The 11,779-nt window shown below is 39.8% G+C and overlaps 1 protein-coding gene across 2 annotated transcripts in view; it reads right to left on the reverse strand.

Annotated features, from left to right (window-relative positions):
* Nucleotides 1-10,299, reverse strand: part of LOC311063420 (gap junction alpha-1 protein-like) — a 604,483-nt gene extending 594,184 nt beyond the window's left edge. Inside the window, exons 1-3 of one of the 2 annotated variants that reach the window (XR_014602590.1) lie at nucleotides 10,231-10,299; nucleotides 3,032-3,355; nucleotides 768-942 (exon numbers count right to left, since the gene is read on the reverse strand). Coding sequence is in view for 1 of the 2 variants with exons in the window: in XM_084082866.1 (XP_083938992.1) it covers nucleotides 768-942; nucleotides 3,032-3,354 (498 nt within the window). In the remaining variant the exon portion in view is untranslated. Of the gene's footprint in view, nucleotides 1-767; nucleotides 943-3,031; nucleotides 3,359-10,230 lie in introns of both variants that reach the window. The other variant, XM_084082866.1, reaches the window with a different exon arrangement.
* Nucleotides 10,300-11,779: the final 1,480 nt, after the last annotated feature.

An 11,779-nucleotide genomic window follows, 5' to 3' on the forward strand; every position in this document is an offset into this window, starting at 1 on the left:
AATCCATTTCCTGTCCCAGAAGACGTGGGTGACCAATCAGGGCCCAGTATTCGAATATGGGCGACCGTAATTGGTAGTTGGTTGTAGGTCTAACCAATTGCGTCGAGGGACATTGTTTTGATCCCGCCCCTTGGGAAACAAAACGTCCTCATGGAAGCACCAGACTCATATCCACGCAGTGATATAGTCTAGCTACGCCAGGCTAGCTAGGGGGTTCTTGGCCTGAAAACGTTGAAGACCCCTGATATATATGATTATGATATGATAACATTACATGTACCACTGCATCATCAGGAAGCATGCCTAACAATATAATATTATATAAATATATATATGATTATAGAGCACCGAAGTCTGACGTCATTTACGCATCCTACCTGGGTAGCGTTTTTTTCCCCCCCGTTCTGAATCCCCATAGACGTGTTTAATATCGCGTCAAATAAGAACTGTGTTCCAAAAATGAACAAATGACCCCGGCGGTTTGACTCTTATGGATATGAAGCATCAATTCGCGGTGAGAAAACGATAATGTTACTTCTGCCAGAAACAGACTGTATCAAATATGACTATCATAAACGATACAGAACCACCTCCCTGACAATATCTCTATTATATATATATATATATATATATATATATATATATATATATATATATATATATATATATATATATATATATATATATATATATATATATATAATATAATATTACAGGAAGCCCTATGATAAATGATAATATAATATCACAGGAAGCAGGAAGCCCACCTCGAAGATGGACTTGAAGAAGATGCTGACGATGTAGGTCCTGAGCAGTGCTCCCTTCATCTTCACCTTGCCATGCTCCTCCAGGCCGTGCTTCACCTTCTTCATCTCGATCTTCTTCAGCGGAATGTCCACGTCTCCACCGTCATTCTGCACGGCCTTAAGCTCCTCCTCCTTCCTGTTTACAGACACAATGCACAGAGAACCATGTAGTGCCTCAGGAAACTACTTCCTGTTTACAGACACAATACACAGAGAACCATGTAGTGCCTCAGGAAACTACTTCCTGTTTACAGTCACAATGCACAGAGAACCATGTAGTGCCTCAGGAAACTACTTCCTGTTTACACACACAATGCACAGAGAACCATAAAGTGCCTCAGGAAACTACTTCCTGTTTACAGACACAATGCACAGAGAACCATAAAGTGCCTCAGGAAACTACTTCCTGTTTACAGTCACAATGCACAGAGAACCATGTAGTGCCTCAGGAAACTACTTCCTGTTTACAGTCACAATGCACAGAGAACCATGTAGTGCCTCAGGAAACTACTTCCTGTTTACAGTCACAATGCACAGAGAACTAGTGATGTTTATATAGCACTCTTTTAAAGGGACTACACCATGAATTAAAATAATAATAATAATATTTAATATCATATTGTTTATGTCACATTTGTTTCACATGTTACTTCCATCAGGACCCCGGTAGCAGAATCCATGGCTTTTTTCAAGCTACTTGGCAGGTGATTGGATGGGACCGTCTGTCTATCACCGTCTATCAACCAATCATAGTGACGTGTCTACATGCCGTGCCAGCAGTAGTTCTTTTGTATCCTATTCAACCATGATGAATCGTGAAAGAACTACAACGCAATAAGCGCTTCTCGATGGCGTCACATCCGGTCTCGCCAAGATCCCGCCCCTAGCAGCCGCTGATTGGTTAGCACCAGCTGTGGTGCTCTCTGAGCGAGCCCAGGTGGACGCTGTATTGTGAACCTGTGAAGTCAATACCGCCCCCATCTGGCGGAGTCAGGTTAGGAAACCATAGGATAGCTGTCTAAACATTATATTATCAAAATAATAATCTGTACATTTTAAACCATAGGATACCTGACCTCGCGTCACCAGTCTTTCCACCTCGGAGGAAAGCCTGGTGTTCGTTCTAAAACTAGCCGTGTGAAAAAGGAAAATAATCTTGGTTCCGGTGGTTGGTTCCGGTTGGCGTCACATTGTTTTTCTTCCCCACACAATGCCAATCAAGTAGTTTAGTCTCGCTAGTCGCGCCACAAGTTAGAATAGAAAATGGATTTACCAAACGATTACCAAAAGAAACAAAACGGTTATACCAAACTAAACACCTTTTAAACTAGGTGAATCATTTTGGAGATGCGCGGCGCCGGTGGTTCCGGTCGATGTTTCCGGCCGCCTGATGACGTAACGTTCCAACCCTATCACCTGATGACCTAACGTTCCAACCCTATCACCTGATGACGTAACGTTCCAACCCTATCACCTGATGACGTAACGTTCCAACCCTATCACCTGATGACCTAACGTTCCAACCCTATCACCTGATGACCTAGCGTTCCAACCCTATCACCTGATGACGTAACGTTCCAACCCTATCACCTGATGACGTAACGTTCCAACCCTATCACCTGATGACGTAACGTTCCAACCCTATCACCTGATGACGTAACGTTCCAACCCTATCACCTGATGACGTAACGTTCCAACCCTATCACCTGATGACGTAACGTTCCAACCCTATCACCTGATGACGTAACGTTCCAACCCTATCACCTGATGACGTAACGTTCCAACCCTATCACCTGATGACGTAACGTTCCAACCCTATCACCTGATGACGTAACGTTCCAACCCTATCAGGAACCCCAAAATGGTATTGATCTAAACAATGAACCTAGCATAACCCTAACCTATGGATAAAAGGTAAACAATGAACCTAGCATAACCCTAACCTATGGATAAAAGGTAAACAATGAACCTAGCATAACCCTAACCTATAGGATAGCAGGTAAACAATGAACCTAGCATAACCCTAACCTATAGGATAAAAGGTAAACAATGAACCTAGCATAACCCTAACCTATAGGATAGAAGGTAAACAATGAACCTAGCATAACCCTAACCTATAGGATAGCAGGTAAACAATGAACCTAGCATAACCCTAACCTATAGGATAGAAGGTAAACAATGAACCTAGCATAAGGATAGAAGGTAAACAATGAACCTGGAGGTACCTGTGATATTTCTGCTCCTTCCTCATCAGGTAGAAGACGTGGGCCAGGTAGAGCAGGGTGGGCGTGGACACAAAGATGATCTGCAGCACCCAGAAACGCACGTGTGAGATGGGGAAGGACTTGTCGTAGCAGACGTTTTCACATCCAGGCTGCTGGGTGTTGCACTTGAAGGCGGACTGCTCGTCTCCCCAGGCCGACTCCACGGCCGTTCCCAGGACCAGGATCCTGAAGATGAACAGAACGGAGAGCCACACCTTCCCTCCGGCCGTGGAGTAAGCCTGGACCTTGTCCAGCAGCCGGCCCAGAGCGCTCCAGTCCCCCATCCTGGAACACCAAGAGCATGTTTTAAAGACAACATTCAACCTTCTGGAAGACAACGACAACATTCAACCTTCTGGAAGACAACGACAACATTCAACCTTCTGGAAGACAAAGACCATGTTTTAAAGACAACATTCAACCTTCTGGAAGACAACGATCACGTTTTAAAGACAACATTCAACCTTCTGGAAGACAACGATCACGTTTTAAAGACAACATTCAACCTTTTGGAAGACAAAGACCATGGTCAATAGGGACAGGCTGTAATTTATTAAGCCCCGCCCCTCTGTGTTCCTATTGGCTGGAGTTTAAACAGCCATAACTCCAGTTCCCAGCATGCTAAACACCCCAAACCTGGTAGGTGCTCTAAGACGGCCAATACTGACGGGCTGTAATTGCTTAAGCCCCGCCCCCCGCTGTGTTCCTAATGGCTGGGGTTTAAACAGCCATAACTCCAGTTCCTAGCATGCTAAATGCTTCAAAATTGGTAGTTGGTCTTACGGGATGGGCTGTAATTACTGAAGTCCCGCCCCCTCTGCTTTCCTATTGGCTGGGGTTTAAATAGCTATAACCTCAGATCCCAGCATGCTACAGGCTCCAATTTTGGTGGGTGGTCCCACAGACTTCCAATTTCATCAAAAAATACCCACTTCCGGTTTCCTTCTTACTTCCTGTTAGACAACATGGATAACACAGGTTTAAAGACAACATGGATAACACAGGTTTAAAGACAACATGGATAACACAGGTTTAAAGACAACATGGATACCACAGGTTTAAAGACAATCATCTTATACATGATGATATATGGACGGCTCCCCCTGGTGGTCAGCTTAGCAAACTGGTAGAGAATGTTAACCACTTAAACCCTGGAGTGCCCCTAGGCTCTAAACTAGGACCCTTCCTATGACAACAGGACACTAAAAAGCTGATCTGCAAGACCACAACGCATTGCATTGGTAGGACATAAAAGCTGATCTACAAGCTCACAATGCATTGCATTGGTAGGGCATAAAAGCTGATCTACAAGCTCACAATGCATTGCATTGGTAGTAGGGCATAAAAGCTGATCTACAAGCTCACAACGCATTGCATTGGTAGGACATAAAAGCTGATCTACAAGCTCACAACGCATTGCATTGGTAGGACATCAAAGCTGATCTACAAGCTCACAACACATTGCATTGGTAGGACATCAAAGCTGATCTACAAGCTCACAACGCATTGCATTGGTAGGACATCAAAGCCGATCTACAAGCTCACAACGCATTGCATTGGTAGGACATAAAAGCCGATCTACAAGCTCACAACGCATTGCATTGGTAGGACATCAAAGCCGATCTACAAGCTCACAACGCATTGCATTGGTAGGACATAAAAGCCGATCTACAAGCTCACAACGCATTGCATTGGTAGGACATAAAAGCTGATCTACAAGCTCACAACGCATTGCATTGGTAGGACATAAAAGCTGATCTACAAGCTCACAACGCATTGCATTGGTAGGACATAAAAGCTGATCTACAAGCTCACAACGCATTGCATTGGTAGGACATAAAAGCTGATCTACAAGCTCACAACGTATTGCATTGGTAGGACATAAAAGCTGATCTACAAGCTCACAACGCATTGCATTGGTAGGACATAAAAGCTGATCTACAAGCTCACAACGTATTGCATTGGTAGGACATAAAAGCTGATCTACAAGCTCACAATGCATTGCATTGGTAGGACATAAAAGCTGATCTACAAGCTCACAACGTATTGCATTGGTAGGACATAAAAGCTGATCTACAAGCTCACAACGTATTGCATTGGTAGGACATAAAAGCTGATCTACAAGCTCACAACGTATTGCATTGGTAGGACATAAAAGCTGATCTACAAGCTCACAACGCATTGCATTGGTAGGACATACTATACACAGAATATATGAATACCATTAAGAGTGGCATTTGGATGAACTTGCTAGCATGTTAGCGAGACGCTGTGGTGCTTAAATGAAGTGTAAGCACTTTAAGACCCTTTCATCACAAACACCATAAAAAGCCTGCAGCCCGCGAGCTGGTTTTCATCATCCCATTGTTTGTTAACAACTCCAATAAACGCACAAGAATGCTGGAATCAAGGATGTGGGGGAACATTAGATCTCAAATGCTGTGTTTGTGAGTGTTTTAAATGTGCGCAGTTTGGCCTGTGCTCGCGCTGCACGGTGCTAAAACACCCGTTCTGTTGTGTTCTGTCCCTGGGGAGCAGACTGTACAATGTTCATGTAGGATCATAACGCATTTAGACCCGGGCTATTCAAAAATAGCAGATCTACAAGCTCATAGCTATGAGCTTGTAGATCTGCTATTTTTGAAAAATCGTGAAAATCTTTGCAAATCTTTAAATATATAGATATATTTAAGTTAAGTAATATATTTTACTCGAATCATGGGGGTCCCTGGAACAACATATTTTGAGTTGGGGGTCGGCGGCCAAATATATTTTACAGGTCTGCATTTTGGGGGTCCTTGACATGAAACAGTTTGAGAACCACTGATATTATAGCAACATAAGTTCTTTAAAAAAAAACTGTTAGGATTTAGAAGACATTTGTAGAATCCCCCAGAAGAGTTAAAAATGTTCACTTAAATTCTGGGGGCAGAAAGGTTCTGCAGTTTATTCTGGGTTCAGAAAGGTTCTGCAGTTTATTCTGGGTTCAGAAAGGTTCTGCAGTTTATTCTGGGTTCAGAAAGGTTCTGCAGTGTATTCTGGGTTCAGCCACACAGCCGTGTGATGAAGTATCAATTCACTGTCAGATTCCCAGTTAAGGAGGAGGAGTCGCCATCATGTTGTTTAGAGCAGCTAATGGCTGAATGGACTAAACGTATTATTAAAACAACCTTTTTCTCCATTTCAAAGCATGAGTGTAAAGCTACGGTCGAGGGGAGGATGATCAGTGTCATTTACTAAGGTGAGAGCTTCATGGTAAGCTAAGTTAGGCTAAGATCTGTTAAGTTGTTAAGTAGTTATGGTAAGTTAAGTTAGGCTAGGTTCAGTTAAGTTGTTAAGTAGTTACATTCAGCAGATCCTCATGTGCGTTCACTTAAAGCTCAGAGGATGACTGTCATTACACATTATCCCATACATGGGCAACTGGCGGCCCGGGGGCCACATCGGCCCGCAGATTAATATTCAGAATGCTGATATATTATTGATTTCAGCTGTTACAATTCCAAACATGCAAACATGACCCGCTTTAATTACTTCAGTCTGTATTAGTAGCTTAATGACTAGTATTCAAATTATATGGTCTTTTTAATGTCAATGCATTTGTATTTAAGTTCATAAAGTTAACATAAGTATAATTAATGCATTTGAAATTTAATAAAAATGTTACTTTTCAGGATTCCACTTCAAAAATAGCAAAAAAATAACCAGGATTACAATTCAAAAAGTAGCAAAAATAGCCGATCTACAAGCTCAAAACGCGTCGCACTTGTGTGACAATGGCCCGACAGTATATGCAATGTGGCCCTCTGGAGTGAGTGTGGAAATACAGTGGCCCTCTCCATCGTCAAAGCTGCCCACCCCTGCATTATCCTGTAAGGAAAGACAGTCAATTCACTGTATATGAATATGATCCTATACATCATCCTGTATATGAATATGATCCTATACATCATCCTGTATATGAATATGATCCTATACATCATCCTGTATATGAATATGATCCTATACATCATCCTGTATATGAATATGATCCTATACATCATCCTGTATATGAATATGATCCTATACATCATCCTGTATATGAATATGATCCTATACATCATCCTGTATATGAATATGATCCTATACATCATCATGTATATGAACATGATCCTATACATCATCCTGTATATGAATATGATCCTATACATCATCATGTATATGAACATGATCCTATACATCATCATGTATATGAACATGATCCTATACATCATCCTGTATATGAATATGATCCTATACATCATCCTGTATATGAATATGATCCTATACATCATCATGTATATGAACATGATCCTATACATCATCCTGTATATGAATATGATGATGACTGTCATTAAACATCATCCTGAAGGAAACTGTAGGCTACTATTGATTAGTAAAATGTTCATTAACTGTATAATTGATTATTAAAGTGTGAAAACTGTACTATTGATAAGTAAAGAGGTGATTAACTGTACTATTGATAAGTAAAGAGGTGATTAACTGTACTATTGATAAGTAAAGAGGTGATTAACTGTACTATTGATAAGTAAAGAGGTGATTAACTATACTATTGATAAGTAAAGAGGTCATTAACTGTACTATTGATAAGTAAAGAGGTGATTAACTGTACTATTGATAAGTAAAGAGGTGATTAACTATACTATTGATAAGTAAAGAGGTGATTAACTATACTATTGATAAGTAAAGAGGTGATTAACTGTACTATTGATAAGTAAAGAGGTGATTAACTGTACTATTGATAAGTAAAGAGGTGATTAACTGTACTATTGATAAGTAAAGAGGTGATTAACTATACTATTGATAAGTAAAGAGGTGATTAACTGTACTATTGATAAGTAAAGAGGTGATTAACTGTACTATTGATAAGTAAAGAGGTGATTAACTATACTATTGATAAGTAAAGAGGTGATTAACTGTACTATTGATACGTAAAGACGTGATTAACTGTACTATTGATAAGTAAAGAGGTGATTAACTATACTATTGATAAGTAAAGAGGTGATTAACTATACTATTGATACGTAAAGAGGTGATTAACTGTACTATTGATAAGTAAAGAGGTGATTAACTATACTATTGATAAGTAAAGAGGTGATTAACTGTACTATTGATAAGTAAAGAGGTGATTAACTGTACTATTGATACGTAAAGAGGTGATTAACTGTACTATTGATTATAAAGTGTGTTGACCTCAATATGGAAACAGATTGGCAGAAACATGAAATCCGCCAATTTCTGCCTGAATGAGCTGGTCTGTCTGTCTGTCTGTCTGTCTGTCTGTCTGTCTGTCTGTCTGCCTGCCTGTCTGCCTGTATGTCTGTCTGTCTGTCTGTCTGTCTGTCTGTCTGTCTGTCTGTCTGTCTGTCTGTCTGCCTGTCTGCCTGTCTGTCCGCCCTAATTCCCTGAACCGCCAAAAATGTCTCTCCTTCTAACAATAGAATAACAATAGACCATAATGGTCTTAATTAGTGCCTCCACACAATAACAGAATGGTCTTAATTAGAACCTCCACACAATAACAGAATGGTCTTAATTAGTACCTCCACACAATAACATAATGGTCTTAATTAGTACCTCCACACAATAACAGAATGGTCTTAATTAGTACCTCCACACAATAACAATGGTATTAATTAGTACCTCCACACAATAACAGAATGGTCTTAATTAGTACCTCCACACAATAACAATGGTATTAATTAGTACCTCCACACAATAACAGAATGGTCTTAATTAGTACCTCCACACAATAACAATGGTATTAATTAGTACCCTGCCTCCACTCAATAGAACCGTTAGAAACTCCAGACAATAAGAGCATGAATGGATTCCTTTAGACTGAAAACACGAAATACATTCATCATAAAATATGAACAATCTCTCAGGTAGAAAATAACTGTTCTAACTGATCCTTTTCTCTGTTATATGTTATGTTAAGAGTTCATATTCATCATCATTAGCATATTAATCTCATGTTAAGAGTTCATATTCATCATCATTAGCATATTAATCTCATGTTAAGAGTTCATATCTATTCATTAGCATATGAATGCTCATAGGCTCATAGACAGAAGGCTCATCTCTGCCAGCACACAGCAGGATAATCCACACAATACAATCTTAACTTAAAATATAATAATAAAACATTATGAATTATGAGATGGTAATGTTTGAATAAAAAATATATTTAGTCCTAAAGCCAACAGTTTGGCCTCTCTCTCTCTCTCTCTCTCTCTCTCTCTCTCCCCCCCCCTCTCTCTCTCTCTCCCCCTCTCTCTCTCTCTCTCTCTCTCTCGCTCTCTATCTCTCTCTCTGTGTGTGTGTGTGTGTGTGTGTGTGTGTGTGTGTGTGTGTGTGTGTGTGTGTGTGTGTGTGTGTGTGTGTGTGTGTGTGTGTGTGTGTGTGTGTGTGTGTGTGTGTCTGTGCCACTGAAAAGTTTACAAAGTGCTTTAAGTCCATATCCAACAGGCAACAGGATGGTAATAAGTAATTCAATACTGTTATTATTTAATAATAATTGAATAATTGAATAAAGTTATTATTTAACTTTAATAATAAAGTTATTATTTAACTTTAATAATAAAGTTATCACACAGGGTTAAATCTCTACCATTAGACAGCATTAAATAAAGTTATTATTTAACTTTAATGATAAAGTTATCACACAGGGTTAAATCTCTACCATTAGACAGCATTAAATAACTTTAATAATAAAGTTATCACACAGGGTTAAATCTCTACCATTAGACAGCATTAAATAACTTTAATAATAAAGTTATCACACAGGGTTAAATCTCTACCATTAGACAGCATTAAATAACTTTAATAATAAAGTTATCACACAGGGTTAAATCTCTACCATTAGACAGCATTAAATAACTTTAATAATAAAGTTATCACACAGGGTTAAATCTCTACCATTAGACAGCATTAAATAACTTTAATTTAACTTTAACTTTAGGGTTAGAATAAAGGTATTATAGAGCTTTAAGGGTTAAATCTCAGACCGTTTCCACAGCAACACTTTGACATGAAAAAAGAGACTTTTTAAAGTTTAAATGTCGCTTATTGTTCTCATTGTTTCTATTGTTCTCTGCTCTCTATTGTTCTTTTCTTACCTGGAGAGTTAGAGGGTTTCAGATCAGCCCAGCAGCAGGCTGCTCAGCTGGTTTAAAGTTAGATCCAACGGACAGAGTGAGAAACTTTCTCTGAGTTTAGGTTCCTTATAAGAGAGGAGGGGGAGGAGTCACCTGATGAGGGAGGGGTTAGGGTTCCTTATAAGACAGGAGGGGGCGGAGTCACCTGAAGAGGGAGGAGTCACCTGATGACGTCTTCACACTGTTAACACTCAACACCTATTGTGTTCAACCTGAGGTCCGCGGACCCTAAAGGGGCCTCCTTGTGTTCAACCTGAGGTCCGCGGACCCTAAAGGGGCCTCCTTGTGTTCAACCTGAGGTCCGCGGACCCTAAAGGGGCCTCCTTGTGTTCAACCTGAGGTCCAAATGGACCCTCAAGGGTCTGGAACTCTGAGACTTGGTTCTATTAGAACCTTCTCAGAGTCACAGACCTGTGGGTCCATTATTTGGTTCCATGTGTACAATCTAACACTTTCTACTGTTTAACTGTGAAATAGAACCAACATGTTTGATCACTGAGGAACCAAATGAACCCTTAAGTTACAGCTCTGTAACTCTTTAGACACTTAAACAGTTTGACTGTTATTTAAATGACTCTGTTCCATACAGTGAGCGGTTAGCCTGCAGCCATCATTAAGTATGTGGCGCCACCTACTGACGAAAATAGAGAAAGACATGTTCGCTGCGCACCTTGACATGGTTCACATGGAACCACTTGTTCCTGGTTTAAGAATGTTTTACATTTACAACCCGTACATCTACATGACTCCACGGCCATAGTTGTATCACGTTAAAGCGCTTGGTACCCGTATCTTCCATATTGTTCAATTAAAAGTATTTTAATCCGATCGGTGGCCTTCTTCTTTTGTACATATTTCTCACTCTTCATACCAGTAACCTGTAAACTGATTGTATGACATTCTATAGTAGTGTGTATATCTGTCTGTCTCTTATATGTCATCATGATTTGTGTGCGTGGGGAACTCATTTGAAACAAGCTCAATGCTTTAATGAGTCTTCCAGTTTAGTAGACCTCGTATTGTGAATTTGTACTTCCATGTACTGTTGTTCTCATGTCTTACTAAATAAAGTACATCAATCAAATAGAATTATTATTTATCAGAGTGCAGTACACCTCCCAACTGATAGGCGTAGTTGAAAGCACACGAAGACAATTCAGAGAAAATGGCCACCGATCAGATTAAAATGCTTTTTATTTAACAATACTGAAAATACGGGTACTTAGACCCAAGAGTTTCAACTTATTACATCCATGGCCCTGGGGTCAGCACTTTATATTTAAAATGTGAACGTTATGTAGACGTACGGGTTGTAAATGTAAAACATTCTCAAACAGGAACAAGTGGTTCCATGCCTGGTGTGATATGACATTCATGTTTCAGGGCTAGCTGCGCACCATGCTTCCATAGAACTTTAATCCATAATAATATGTTTTATTCATGTTAATGTATTGTATTAATGTTAATGTGTTGCAGGAAAGCCGGTGTTTATTTTAGAGCAACTTTATTT

This window comes from Gymnoscopelus microlampas (genome assembly GCF_963454915.1).
Source record: "Gymnoscopelus microlampas genome assembly, chromosome: 16".
Taxonomy (NCBI): Eukaryota; Metazoa; Chordata; class Actinopteri; order Myctophiformes; family Myctophidae; genus Gymnoscopelus; species Gymnoscopelus microlampas.